Source organism: Lissotriton vulgaris, chromosome 7 (assembly GCF_964263255.1).
Source record: "Lissotriton vulgaris chromosome 7, aLisVul1.2, whole genome shotgun sequence".
In the NCBI taxonomy this organism is placed as follows: Eukaryota; Metazoa; Chordata; class Amphibia; order Caudata; family Salamandridae; genus Lissotriton; species Lissotriton vulgaris.
Genome location: NC_141695.1, coordinates 1715928010 through 1715943922, shown reverse-complemented (window position 1 = coordinate 1715943922; position 15913 = coordinate 1715928010). Strand labels below are relative to the sequence as shown.

Here is a 15913-nt window from a genome sequence, read left to right as displayed (position 1 = left end):
CTGGAATTTGTATCCATGGAAGGATAATGGTTTGGGTTTTTGTGCAGGAAGGTGATCATAATCTGGTAGGGTGTTTCTGGAAAGGAGACTGCTGCCTGCATGATTGGTTGAAACTGGGGGTTTGAGGTGAGGATGAAGTATCCTTGTGTGAGTGGTGAAGATGCTGCAGTCAACCATAATAATTGTGTGACTTATAAACCACATGGCTACCTCAAAACAAAGTGTTCCAGCGCTGAAGGTCCGGCTCCCACAGGTCACATATGCATCAGTTCCTGTTGAATGAGCTCAGCTTGAACAACCAGGTTTTTACATTTCTCCAGAAGAGGGATTCTGAAGGGGCCTGATGGACTGAGAGAGGGAGAGAGTTCCAGAGTTTGGGCGCTAGATAGCTGAAGAAGCCACCGCCGATGCGTGCTCTCTTAAACTTCACCCAGAAGACGAAGATGGGCTAAGTTGGGAACCCCCTTGGTTTCAGGCACCTTTCCTTCAGGATCAGACCCACAGTCTGGCACATAGGGCCAGATGTATCATGGCCTTTGCGACTCACAAACGGCCTTTTAGCATGATCTGCTACGTATCAAAAAATTGCAATTTAAGGAATCGCAAAAAATTGGGATTCCTTATTTTGCCATAGCATTTAAGGAATCGCAATTTTTGCGATTCCTTAAATGATATGTATGTATGGGCCAGCTGTATCAAGGCTTTTGCACCTCGCAAAGGCCGAAATTCGCAGAATTTCGGCCTTTGTGACTCGCAAACGGCCTTTTAGCATTATTTGAAATGTAACAAAAAATCGCAATTTAAGGAATCGCAAAAAATTGCGATTCCTTATTTTGCCATAGCATTTAAGGAATCGCAATTTTTGCGATTCCTTAAATGATATGTATGTAACTTTTAGAAATTGCGAATTTGTTTTAAGAAATCGCACATTACCACCAACTTGTAGTTGGTGGTAATTTGCGATTTCTTTTAAAAATGCCCTATTTGGCATTTGTGAGGGTGGCATGTGACACACATACATGCCCATAAGGCATGTATGTGTGCCACATTCACACACATGTAAATTTCAGGGGCGCAGCAGGGTGTCTTTGAGACACCCCTGCACCCTTGAAATAATTCTCAAATTGCGATTAGAAAATTGCGAATTCGCAATTTGAGAATTATTGCACTATCATTCCTATGGGCCTCCTGGCCCATAGGAATGCATTGGAAATTATTCTTTATTTGGAAATTATTCTTTATTTTATGTGCGAATTCGCAAAATGCGAATTCGCAAATAAAGAATATTAAGAAATCGCTAAAAAATATCGATTTTGTTCATACATTCCATTTTGCGAATTCTAAATAGCGATTCGCAAAAAATCGCTATTTAGAATTCGCAAATCGGAATCTTGATACATCTGCCCCTAAATGCTGAATTATTCTTGGTTACCTATGGCTTGTGCAATGATGTAGAAAACACAGCTTCTTCCCTCTCTCCTTGAGCATGGCCACCTCCAAGAAGGGAGGGCTGGTCCTCTGTTCCCGTCCACCGGACTTGGACAGAGGGGCATCGGCCAGATGTTCTCCTGTTGTCTACCAACTACCGACTCCTCTCTGTTTTTAAAACCAGTTGTGCAAGTCAGAATACAAACATCACAAAATAAAATGATGGATGGAGTGTTGAGACTTTTCAAACACTCACCCCCAGTCAAGTCAGAATACAACATCGTCATACCTCCCACTGAGTATAAATCACTGATAGAATACAAAAAATAAACAAATCGTAGCCTTTGTAGCCTGTTGCAATTACCCACACATCATTTCAATGCAGTTTCTTTCTTTCATGTGGGAGACAGTGCGCCTAGAGGCAGGCATGGCCAGTTGCCGCTCCTGATAGTAGCCAGAGGCACTCGTCCCTGTGCTACAAACATCAAGCAGCTGTGATGAAACAACATCTGGGTGACAGCGGGGGAGACACAGATCAAACATTCAGCAGATAAACACGAGAAGCCCAACAAGCCTTAGATTTGTGTCCAATAAAACGTCTTTATTTGAAACATGTTTATATCACATTGTTATTGACAAAGACGACCTCAGCCCCAGAACAGGACTGCCAGCGGGCCATACATGGCCGGAAGGTGGGGAACAGCAAGCCGTATTGGGAGGGGGGGGGGGGGGGGCGCTATCCAGGGCTTTAAGTGGGATGAAAAAACTGGGGGGGGGGGGGGGGGGTCTCTCAAAGGGGCGTGGCCAATGTAATTAAGGGCATGGCTTAAAAGCATGTAAGCTAAAACTCTGTGCTTAGCATAGTGTGCCGCCCGACTGCTATTTTGCTGTTTCTGTCATTGCCACTAGTGAGAAGTGAGCGGTGTGAGCACGAGCACATCGATGTGCCTGCTGTCATTGCAGTCCGGAATAAAACAGACTGCCTGTGCCAGGGCAAAAACAGAGCCAGATAGAGACCCCCTTTAAAAAACTGCTGGTGCTCAGCACCGGTGAGACCCGGCCCACATGAAGCCCTGGCACTACCTCACTGACAATGAGCACTCCTTTAGTCATGACTAGGGCGAGATTGATTGTTTTCATCCATCATCAGGCCTGGCTGCCCTCCAAGTAGCTAATTCCCTTTCCCTCAGGTCGTGGTCATAGGTTTGGCTTTTGAGCTCCCAGCCTGCATTCCCTCTAACATGATCTTCTGGACACTCCAAGTTTGTTGTTGGGAGGTCTTCTAGTTTCAGATGGTCTCTTCTTCACTGGAGTAGGTTTGTCCCCTGGACTTGTTCATTCCTTCTTTTGACCTTGGTTTGTTGTGTCACTAATTCTCGCATGTTCCGGAGTCTTTCCTCTTTATGTTATGTACATGTTATAAAATGTATAGAATGTACAGCTGCCCCAGCAATGGGGCTTCCCAGTGCTAGTCTAAAATCGAAACAACCTGCAACAGACAGCCTAAGGAAGAAAATGCCACAAAGAAAATCCTGAGAAGAAAAAAGACAGGTCTTTGAAGTTTTCCTGAAGGATAAATAGTTCTGGACGTTCATGATAGAAGGAGGAAGCGCGCTCAAGAGAGCTGGAGCTTTTGCGTAAAAACAGCGGCCTCCTGCTCTTACTCTCTTAACCTGAGGAACAGTAGCCAGATTAAGATCAGCCAAACACAGGGGACGTGGGGATAACAGATTAAACAAAATGGGGTCGCCCTGGTAGGATAAGAGCGTATGGGCGGTACCCAATGTCTTGAAGTGCGCACGCTTATCCACAGGGAGCCAGTGCAGCTTGCGAAGGAGGCCAGAAGCAGGGCAACATTCTGGAAGAGAGAACAACAGAGTAGTTGCAGCGTTTTGAGCCCGCTGGGGTCTTCTAGGTGTCTTGATTCAGTTAAGGTCCCTGCAGACATCTGTCAACCTGTGGACAAAGTTCAAGAAGAAGCTCTTCGAGAATGGGTCCCTGACATGAGGCCTGCCGCCCTGAAAGGATACATGTATGCTGCTGACAAGTGTCAGGGGTTTGGACCACTTGAGAGATGCTTTGCTTCACCACGGTAGAGGTGTCTGGCTTGTGCCTGACTCGGTTAATGTCTGGATAGTCCGGCAGTCCTCATACTCCTGGACCTATCAGCAGCCTTTGACACCGTCTCCCACCGCACACTAGCCCCAAGGCTTCACGATGCCGGCATCCAAGGAAAGGCAGTATACTGGCTTTGATCATTCCTCTCAGGCAGAACACAGAGAATAAGACTCCCGCCCTTCCTCTCAGAACTGACAGAGATGCAGAGTACCCCAAGGATCATCCTTCAGCCTCACACTCTTCAACATCTACATGGCCCGCCTCGCAACCATTGTCAGAATCCACAGGCTCAACATCATCTCATATGCCGATGACACCCAGCTCATCCTCTCCCTCACCAAGGAACCTTACATTACAAGGCACAATTCCCAAAAAGGGATTAAAGCTGTTGCGACCTGAATGAAGAACAGCTGCCTGAAACTCAACTCAGAGAAAACAGAAGTCCTCTTCCTCAGCTCCACCCCCTATGCATCGGACGACAGCTGGTGGTCCCCGCTCTCGGTAACCCACCCACCCCAACGGACCATGTACACGACCTCAGCATCATACTTGACTCATCACTCACCATGAATCGCCAGATCAAAGTCGTCTCCACCGTATGCTTCAACACACTGCGCAAGCTACACAAGATGTTCAAGTGGATCCCCCAAGACTCCAGGAAAAACGTCACTAATGCACTCATCACCAGTAGACTAGACTACGGCATCACCCTCTATGCCTGAATTAACAAAAAGGGGGACTTTGCGGCAAGGTGGGAGAAGGAGTGTCTTCTACTGTTGCTCCGGCGGATGTGGGGGGTGCGAGCAAATAGGTCCTTGATCAAAATTCAGTTGCAGTAACTACCAGAAAAACACAAGATTTTTCACATGCTTTTACCCCTTAAATATGGCAATTTTTTACTTAAATGTCAGAGAGTAAACTTACCTGTAGGTGAAGCACTCCAGTTATTTCGAAACAGACAGCACATAAAAAATAAAAAACATTAAAAAAAACAAAAAACTAATGCTTTTTGTTACCAGCAGATATTTTACTCAAGTTTTGAAGCTCCCCGATAGCCGAAGTTGGTTGTGGAAGGTACCTTTCAAGGTGCTGGGGCCCATATCATCCTAGACTATTGGCCCCAAAACATTCATAGAAAAAAATATCAACAACGAAAATATCATCAAGGTAAGTATTTATGTAGGTAAATATAGGTTTGCTACACTTAAAGCCACAAATACTAACCTTGATGATATATATTATCCAGGTGCACGGATATGGAGTTAAGAATAGTAAATCTAAATTCACCGATGAATAATGACCCTGTTGATATTTTGATCATCTATGTTTTTGCCTCATTATTGTTGTAGCCTGCAATTTTGCACTCCATGTCTGACCTGCAAGTGGCAGACGCCAGTAGCAGCCTTCAAGGAGTTGTCTTGGAAAATCAGCCCCCGTCTGATGGTTTACAAGGAACTCAAGTGACACTGGTACCTCGTCCCACAGGTTCTTTAAATGCAAAAGCATGTGAATAAATCTATGAAAGATCCAATGCTGGAGATTCATAATCATAAGTGCTCTCATCAAGACAACGGACAGGTCTAGACGGTCAGGGGACTCACCTTGAGCTGTATAGATTAAGCAGCAAGGGTGCCCAGGCTACTGTCGAGACCCAGCACGTCCTACTGGTGCTACTGTACCAGGTATTTGTGATTTAACCCCTTCGATGCTGATGACGAGCTCAGCTCGTCATCAGCCACGGTGGTCGTGTGCGGATGACGAGCTGAGCTCGTCATGTAACGCAGCTTTTGGAAAAAAGCTGCGTAGCGCAAAAATAACCCCCGCACGCATGTGGTTACATTTGTTTCGCTGTGTACAGAAGTAAGTACCGCGAGGTCAGGAAGCAGCTGCTCAGTGTCCTTTGGACCTGGATCTATCTTCTTGCACCATACTAAAATCCACAATATGGCTGACTCCGTCCATTGTCACGAAACCAGCATAAGTACAGTATCTACCGATGCTTATCACTTGTCTTTGCTGCTCACCAATCATTCCATTCTTGCTGCAGTGCTGCATGTCTGAAGTACTCCAGCCCTTGAGGTGAGTTGACCTACTCCAGTTGTGCTCCATGCTTGCTTCTAATGGTTCGATGGCAGAGCAAGCACCTTCGGTTCACTTTACTGAGGGTGACATATCTCCTTGCACTTGTCTGGTTTTCACAGAATCTAAAATAGCTGTAGAGTGCAGGTTCCTTTTTGCTCCTTCACTTACTGGCTGGTTCAGTTTGGCCCAATGTCTTGGATGGGCTACAGAAGTGAAGCTGCTAAAACATAGCATGCCAGGATTCCTCTGCTTGATGACAGAAGATGGTTAGTAAATAAAGACTTGTGAGAAGATGCACACCTTTGCTTATACCTGCTGTAGTAAGTTTTTATTAGAATTTACCAACTTCTTGATGTCCACTAACTTCTTTTTTAATAGTGGTAAAATTCCTAAAAATAGTTTTCCATGGAATGCAGAAAAAGTCGCACACAAAATAGGGAGAATAGTCCTAAAAAAAAGATTTACGACAACAATTCTACCTCCAAAACTTATTTATTGTGATTCTATGCCGACAAAAGGCTACAAACTTCATGAACACGTGGTTGTAAACTTTGCACAACTCTGCAGGTGAAATTTAAATTCCGCGCACATCTTAAAAAAAGAAAGTGACTCTATGAAAACCCGTAGCAGCATCAACTCTGGGGAACCTCAGTTACAGGTAAATAACTCATTAGTCAAAATGTTGGGTAGAATAGGTGTCAGCTCTCTGGGGTTCAACATGTTTCACTTACTGCTGTTCTTCAGTTCCTGACCTGTGAGTGATAGTCATTCTGTCTTCTCCTCAGCTGTGCCTCCGAGGCCCCCTCCCCACAGTCTCATGCTGACGGACGTCACTTCCTCCAGCCTGGTGGCATCTTGGGCCACTTCCAGGCGGCCGGCTCTGAAGTACAGCGTGCAGCTCGGAGCTCCTGGGGGCTTCTCTCGCTCGGTGACGGTGCCGGGCCATGTCCACATGGTTGTTCTGGAGGGCCTGAAGAAGGACACTTTCCATTCTGTCTGCATCCGGGCAGTTTACAAAAGAGGCAGCAGCATGGCCGCCTGCGCCAAGGAGAAGACCCTCTCAGGTGAGTCAAGAAAGAGGAGAGGGGGCATGAAGTGAAAAACTGGGGATTGAACTAGAGGCAGTGAAAGTTCAGAAGAGCGACATGGGTGAAGATAATAGTATTCAGAGAGAAGGGGAAACCGACAGAGGTGTGCATGGACATGAAAGCAGTAGTACATTGAGATTAAGAGAAAATGGAGAAAGGCATGGAAGAAAGCACTAAGTAAAGATGTATTGGCAAAGGCGGAGAATAGAAGGAAAAACTGTTTGGAAGAAAGTCAAAATACAGTGAGGTAAACGGGATTAAGGTAAGTGTTTCACTCCTAATATCAAGGCAGGTGGGGCGAGAAGTGAAGGGTAAACAGGGTCCCATTCACAGAACACAAAGCTGGGTTTGCCGAATGGTCACGTTAAGAAACTAAACCGACTGCCAGTGAGGTAGGAATTATATGATGCGGTGACTATGTTGGAGATGAGTATAGTGTCACTGACGGGCAAAGGCATCTCTTTCGACACACAGTGTATCCTAACCATACAGTTGCTGTTTTTTTCTAGTGAATAGGTCTGCCCACCCCCTGCCTAACAATCCTGGGGAAGCCCTGGTATCTTGTCTACACCTCCACAACCAGGAACACCCCAAAGCTTTTTGAAAGTGCACAGTGATGCATTTAAAATACCTTGGCCTACCCGATCATTTTTGGCACCTGGAGTTATTTATTTATTTATTTATTTGTGTAGCGCCTGAATCGACCCCCGAAGGGCAACCGGGAAGTGGACCTACTACACTGTTTGCCAAATAGGCACATTTCCTTAGTATTCCGAGAAATATTTTATTGATAAGACCTCTGATACAGGAAACCACCACCGAAAAACAGAATGAAGTTGTTTTGGTGTCAGACGCAAATCTCTTTTACAATTTTAATCCAGCAACAGTTATTTTTTTTCACGTGCATCGCTAAATCAGAGTAGGCTTAAAGGCACAGTGTAGCAGGAATTTGTAAGAACTCCTGCTATCTCAGTTAATTTTATGATAAATTGTCTGTTTGTCAAAGGAACAACTCTAGTATTTCTTATTGTAGGATTTTACAATGTTTTTGCTTTTGAGGTATTGTAGACAATTTGTATATCTAATGCAAAAAGACTAAATTGTGACATATAGTTCTTTATCCTGATTATTTTTAGTGACATAAGAAAATAATTGTTAGGTGATGTCTTTAACAGATTCCTACGATATTTATTAAAGGTAGGTTTGAATAGCTGTAACAACTTACAACTGCTGTGTGCTTCTATGATTATTAGTCAGTACTAAGCGGAAGGAAATGAGACTTAATAGCTTGATAACACAAGTTATAGGACAGATGCTTTTGTTTCCCTGTATAGAACTATGAAAGCATTTTCTATTTATGTGAAATCCTCGTCCTCCCCCATTATATCAATGACAATTGTCGTGGTCTGAAAAATGCAAGCTATCACTGTTCAGACAAACACATACAAATGTTAATATTTTTAATCGGGGACAAAAAACACACACATATAACTATTTATATATATATATATATATATATATATATATATATATATATATATATATATATATATATATATATATATACACCCAAGCCGTCTTAAGTTGTGCATATATATATATATATATATATATATATATATATATATATATTAAGAATGAGACATTTCCCACCAAATATAAATACATACATTAAGAAATATGAAAAATTCCCATACTGTTACGTGTCTAAATTGAAAAACGTTATCTGCAGGCAAAGCCAATTGAAACAGTAACTTGCTTATTACTTATTACATTTCTCCCTGTATGTATAACTCTTATACTTTGAAGGGCCATGCTCCAGCTATATAAAACTCCTCAAATCAATAAAAAAAAATCTATTTACCTTTATTTCTAGAACCTGCCCCAATAAATAATTAATCCTCCGTGCATTATCTCTTTTGATAACTTCCCAATTTGAGTGTTAAATATCTCTATCCTCAGTACGTTCCTTGTTATCATGGGTTACCAAACAAAGTTCACAGGCACTGTGCCTGTTTTCAGGAGTTTAAAAAGCTGAACCCTGGCAAGGGTAGATGAAGTCCTTCCCCCACTCTTTGTCTTCAACATGTTAGTTGCAAGTGGCTAGTTTAAGTCACTTATCTTTTCTAAAATTCGACAAATCTTCAATTAGATCCCTTTTCACAACTGTCCCCTATAATTTTTATACATCTCCCTAGGCTTCCATGTCTGAAACAATAATGATACTTGGGGGTCTATTATAATGTCAGGCGGATCTCCACCGCCCTTATGGCGGTGGCGATCTGCCCGCCATTATACACCGCCTGCCACCCATTTGGCTCCGCCTCCAGGCCGGAAGCTCCGGCCCGAGTGCGGACGTAAAGTTAGTAGTCGTAAATCCATTCTGTGAATACCAAAAGTAGTAAGTGCATTCTGTGAATACCAAAAGTAGTAAGTGCATTCTGTGAATACCAAAAGTAGTAAGTTTAGGATTTTGTCTTAAATTAGTTCTGTGAATCGGGCCCGGTGTGTCACACTGTGGCATTTTGTGAGATGGCAGGTCCCCTGTATAAATATAGAACATGATAAACTGACAGCTCTTGGGTAACTTGCGGCAATGTCTTAAGGGCATGGATGTATTGTTTAAAGTTTCATATTTAAAAATATTACATTCAACAAATCCCTTGTTTCAATGATATAATCGTACATACTTAGGGGCCTATTAGGATGGCCGACAGACCTGCGTCCGTCCTCCACCCCCCAGGTGGAGGGACCATCCGCAGGGGCAGCGACGGTCCCTCCGGTGCAATTAGGATGTGACCACCACCCTGGCAGTCACATCCTGTATCTTTAACCTTGCGGCGGGTGCTGCTTGAAAATGCATGTTTTACATTTACATGCACAAAACGGCTGGCACCGCGGGGTGCCTGCCGCTTTGTACATGTAAATGCTGGGTGGTACCATAGGTACCCCCATGTGCACCCCCCACCCCCCAACACCCTGGGGGCCCGCAACGGGCCCCCAAACACCAAAGACCACATGCTTTTCCACGGCGGAAAAGCCGCCGTGGAAAAGCATGTTACAATGCACATCGTAATTTGGCTGACGGTGTCTTGCAGACATCGCCACCAAATAGCCCTCCACACCCCGCGGATCAGCGGCGGGCCGACCTGCCGTCCGCCGCTGGTCCCACCGCATTCCCACTGCCATCCTAGTCTGGTGGTGGGTGTTTTCTGTGGCCGCGGTGGTGAATCCGAATCCTCCAGGCCGGCCTCACCGCCATCCTAATCGGCCCCTAAATTAGGACACTGAAATGTTGAAGGCTAATTTTTTTTGGTCATTTTATAGACTTCATCATATTGTTTCATGACATTAGTTGCCTGTTTACAGCTCATGCCTTTGATCTAAGAGCCAAGCCTCTGCTCTCCCCAAGGCTCCCCATGTCCCCCAAGCAGGGGCGGCTCCTCCATTAATATTTTAGCCCCAGAGCTGAAAAATAAAATGGTACTATGCTTTATTTATTAACTGTCAGGACGGGGCGGGCCAGTGCTGCAGAGCTGCAGCATCAGAGAGCTGGGTGCCTTAAAATGCGCATGTCTGTTTGGCCGACTGTCTTGGGACGTCTGCCAGACATGCGCATTTTAAACTTCTCTAACCTAGTTGTGTTAGACAGCTGGGTTAGAGAAAGCGCAGGCCTCCAAAGGTCTTAGGAGCGCTGGTAGAGCCTGCTCTATCCAATCCTGGAGCTGTTTTCATGCTGTGAAATCAGTGCCAGGATTGGATAGTGCAGTTTCTTTCCTGCATTCGAAGCTTCCTGTAAGACACCCGAGGGAGGAGAAAGTCACGCTGTGGAGGTAAGTGAATTATTTTTGCTTTCTTTTTTTTGCCCCTCCCACAGCCCAACCAGCCCAAGTACTAGCCTGCCCCAAAGACACACAGGGCCTGAATTACAAAGGTTACTTACACTTTTGAGTAATCAACATCTTTCCGGAAAGTTTACTACATTTTGCTTATTCACAAAGTCACACCCTTGGGGGTCTCCTACGCTCTCGGGCTAGAGGCTTTCTTTAACACTTCTTTGTGCCTGTCAGTAACTCTTCTTGTGAGAGAGTCGCTTAAAGCTTCCCCGGGCTAGTATTTCATGGAACAGATGCTTATACCGTCTAACACCTTCTCCAGCCGGGTTTAGCCTCTGGGCTGTCCATTCATTGCACGTCTGGCTTGTCGCTGTATGGGAGACAAATGAAATTGCTCATTTTTTTTCACCCTGACGCTGCAGAGTTTTGTTGATCCAGACTAGATCCATCACTTTGTGGTTTTTCCGACTGGAAAGTTCTCCAGGTGCAGGAAAATGCCCCCTGGTTGACCCCGGCACATTCCTGTCTCCAAAGTTATCCCGCCTGTCATATTTTGCATATAGTTTTAACACATGTGTTAACTGGCAGTGATGCAGAGTGAGGTGAGGCAGAGAGCACACAGACTGGAAGGGAGATCTTTAAAAAATCCTTGCAGGTTCAAATTCCTCCTCTTCCTGGCTGGGGGTCTTAGGCGTTGATCTAGAGGTGGGATCGGAAAAATCCTCCTGTTTATGGAGGAAGAGGTAAACCCTCCGCAGGAGAATTCCCCACCAAGTGAGCCACTCCTGCAGGATTATCTCTGCCGTACGGATAGTAGGGTGGAGGTAATCTCACTGGAGGATTCTGCACCGCTGGAGAATACTCCTGCAATATTACTTCTACTAAAGGGATAGTACGGTGGAGGTAATCTCTCCGGAGGATTCTGCACCGCTGGAGAATACTCCGGCAGAATTACTTCTACCAGAGAGATAGTATGGTGGAGGTAATTCAACTGCTGGATTCTGCGCCACTGGAGAATACTCCGGCAGAATTACTTCTACCAAAGGGATAGTACGGTGGAAGTAATCTCACTGGAGGATTCTGCACCGCTGGAGAATACTCCGGCAGAATTACTTCTACCAAAGGGATAGTACGGTGGAGGTAATCTCACTGGAGGATTCTGCACCGCTGGAGAATACTCCGGCAGAATTACTTCTACCAAAGGGATAGTACGGTGGAGGTAATCTCACTGGAGGATTCTGCACCGCTGGAGAATACTCCGGCAGAATTACTTCTACCAAAGGGATAGTATGGTGGAGGTAATTCAACTGCTGGATTCTGCGCCACTGGAGAATACTCCGGCAGAATTACTTCTACCAAAGGGATAGTATGGTGGAGGTAATTCAACTGCTGGATTCTGCGCCGCTGGAGAATACTCCGGCAGAATAACTTCTACCAAAGGGATAGTACGGTGGAGGTAATCTCACTGGAGGATTCTGCACCGCTGGAGAATACTCCGGCAGAATTACTTCTACCAAAGGGATAGTATGATGGATGTAATTCAACTGCAGGATTCTGCGCCGATGGAGAATACTCCAGCAGAATAACTTCTACCAAAGGGATAGTACGGTGGAAGTAATCTCACTGGAGGATTCTGCACCGCTGGAGAATACTCCGGCAGAATTACTTCTACCAGGGAGATAGTATGATGGAGGTAATTCAACTGCAGGATTCTGCGCCGCTGGAGAATACTCCGGCAGAATAACTTCTACCAGAGAGATAGTACGGTGGAGGTAATCTCACTGGAGGATTCTGCACCGCTGGAGAATACTCCGGCAGAATTACTTCTACCAAAGGGATAGTACGGTGGAAGTAATCTCACTGGAGGATTCTGCACCGCTGGCGAATACTCCGGCAGAATTACTTCTACCAAAGGGATAGTACGGTGGAGGTAATCTCTCCGGAGGATTCTGCACCGCTGGAGAATACTCCGGCAGAATAACTTCTACCAAAGGGATAGTACGGTGGAAGTAATCTCACTGGAGGATTCTGCACCGCTGGAGAATACTCCGGCAGAATTACTTCTACCAAAGGGATAGTACGGTGGAAGTAATCTCACTGGAGGATTCTGCACCGCTGGCGAATACTCCGGCAGAATTACTTCTACCAAAGGGATAGTACGGTGGAGGTAATCTCTCCGGAGGATTCTGCACCGCTGGAGAATACTCCGGCAGAATAACTTCTACCAAAGGGATAGTACGGTGGAAGTAATCTCACTGGAGGATTCTGCACCGCTGGAGAATACTCCGGCAGAATTACTACTACCAAAGGGATAGTACGGTGGAGGTAATCTCACTGGAGGATTCTGCATCGCTGGAGAATACTCCGGCAGAATTACTTCTACTAAAGGGATAGTACGGTGGAGGTAATCTCACTGGAGGATTCTGCACCGCTGGAGAATACTCCGGCAGAATTACTTCTACCAGAGAGATAGTGTGATGGATGTAATTCAACTGCAGGATTCTGCGCCGCTGGAGAATACTCCGGCAGAATTACTTCTACCAAAGGGATAGTATGGTGGAGGTAATTCAACTGCTGGATTCTGCGCCGCTGGAGAATACTCCGGCAGAATAACTTCTACCAAAGGGATAGTACAGTGGAGGTAATCTCACTGGAGGATTCTGCGCCGCTGGAGAATACTCCGGCAGAATTACTTCTACCAAAGGGATAATACGGTGGAGGTAATTCAACTGCAGGATTCTGCGCCGCTGGAGAATACTCCGGCAGAATAACTTCTACCAAATGGATAGTACGGTGGAGGTAATCTCACTGGAGGATTCTGCACCGCTGGAGAATACTCCGGCAGAATTACTTCTACCAAAGTGATAGTATGGTGGAAGTAATCTCACTGGAGGATTCTGCACCGCTGGAGAATACTCCGGCAGAATTACTTCTACCAAAGGAATAGTACGGTGGAGGTAATCTCTCCGGAGGATTCTGCACCGCTGGAGAATACTCCGGCAGAATAACTTCTACCAAAGGGATAGTACGGTGGAAGTAATCTCACTGGAGGATTCTGCACCGCTGGAGAATACTCCGGCAGAATTACTTCTACCAGGGAGATAGTATGATGGAGGTAATTCAACTGCAGGATTCTGCGCCGCTGGAGAATACTCCGGCAGAATAACTTCTACCAAATGGATAGTACGGTGGAGGTAATCTCACTGGAGGATTCTGCACCGCTGGAGAATACTCCGGCAGAATTACTTCTACCAGGGAGATAGTATGATGGAGGTAATTCAACTGCAGGATTCTGCGCCGCTGGAGAATACTCCGGCAGAATTACTTCTACCAAAGAGATAGTACGGTGGAGGTAATCTCACTGGAGGATTCTGCACCGCTGGAGAATACTCCGGCAGAATTACTTCTACCAAAGTGATAGTATGGTGGAAGTAATCTCACTGGAGGATTCTGCACCGCTGGAGAATACTCCGGCAGAATTACTACTACCAAAGGGATAGTACGGTGGAGGTAATCTCACTGGAGGATTCTGCATCGCTGGAGAATACTCCGGCAGAATTACTTCTACTAAAGGGATAGTACGGTGGAGGTAATCTCACTGGAGGATTCTGCACCGCTGGAGAATACTCCGGCAGAATTACTTCTACCAGAGAGATAGTGTGATGGATGTAATTCAACTGCAGGATTCTGCGCCGCTGGAGAATACTCCGGCAGAATTACTTCTACCAAAGGGATAGTATGGTGGAGGTAATTCAACTGCTGGATTCTGCGCCGCTGGAGAATACTCCGGCAGAATAACTTCTACCAAAGGGATAGTACAGTGGAGGTAATCTCACTGGAGGATTCTGCACCGCTGGAGAATACTCCGGCAGAATTACTTCTACCAAAGGGATAGTATGATGGATGTAATTCAACTGCAGGATTCTGCGCCGATGGAGAATACTCCGGCAGAATAACTTCTACCAAAGGGATAGTACGGTGGAAGTAATCTCACTGGAGGATTCTGCACCGCTGGAGAATACTCCGGCAGAATTACTTCTACCAAAGGGATAGTATGGTGGAAGTAATCTCACTGGAGGATTCTGCACCGCTGGAGAATACTCCGGCAGAATTACTACAACCAAAGGGATAGTACAGTGGAGGTAATCTCACTGGAGGATTCTGCACCGCTGGAGAGTACTCCGGCAGAATTACTTCTACCAAAGGGATAGTATGATGGATGTAATTCAACTGCAGGATTCTGCGCCGATGGAGAATACTCCGGCAGAATACCTTCTACCAAAGGGATAGTACAGTGGAGGTAATCTCACTGGAGGATTCTGCACCGCTGGAGAGTACTCCGGCAGAATTACTTCTACCAAAGGGATAGTATGATGGATGTAATTCAACTGCAGGATTCTGCGCCGATGGAGAATACTCCAGCAGAATAACTTCTACCAAAGGGATAGTACGGTGGAAGTAATCTCACTGGAGGATTCTGCACCGCTGGAGAATACTCCGGCAGAATTACTTCTACCAGGGAGATAGTATGATGGAGGTAATTCAACTGCAGGATTCTGCGCCGCTGGAGAATACTCCGGCAGAATAACTTCCACCAAATGGATAGTACGGTGGAGGTAATCTCACTGGAGGATTCTGCACCGCTGGAGAATACTCCGGCAGAATAACTTCTACCAAAGGGATAGTACGGTGGAAGTAATCTCACTGGAGGATTCTGCACCGCTGGAGAATACTCCGGCAGAATTACTTCTACCAGGGAGATAGTATGATGGAGGTAATTCAACTGCAGGATTCTGCGCCGCTGGAGAATACTCCGGCAGAATAACTTCTACCAAATGGATAGTACGGTGGAGGTAATCTCACTGGAGGATTCTGCACCGCTGGAGAATACTCCGGCAGAATTACTTCTACCAAAGTGATAGTATGGTGGAAGTAATCTCACTGGAGGATTCTGCACCGCTGGAGAATACTCCGGCAGAATTACTTCTACCAAAGGAATAGTACGGTGGAGGTAATCTCTCCGGAGGATTCTGCACTGCTGGAGAATACTCCGGCAGAATAACTTCTACCAAAGGGATAGTACGGTGGAAGTAATCTCACTGGAGGATTCTGCACCGCTGGAGAATACTCCGGCAGAATTACTTCTACCAGGGAGATAGTATGATGGAGGTAATTCAACTGCAGGATTCTGCGCCGCTGGAGAATACTCCGGCAGAATAACTTCTACCAAATGGATAGTACGGTGGAGGTAATCTCACTGGAGGATTCTGCACCGCTGGAGAATACTCCGGCAGAATTACTTCTACCAAAGTGATAGTATGGTGGAAGTAATCTCACTGGAGGATTCTGCACCGCTGGAGA

The 15913-nt window shown here is 45.6% G+C and overlaps 1 protein-coding gene across 1 annotated transcript in view; it reads left to right on the top strand.

Moving 5' to 3' along the window:
• The window catches only part of LOC147706390 (von Willebrand factor A domain-containing protein 1-like), a 127734-nt gene that overhangs the window by 91645 nt on the left and 20176 nt on the right, over nt 1-15913 (top strand). The window contains exon 5 of the mRNA XM_086929075.1: nt 6414-6692. Coding sequence (XP_086785201.1) covers nt 6414-6692 — 279 coding nt within the window. The remainder of the gene's footprint in view (nt 1-6413; nt 6693-15913) is intronic.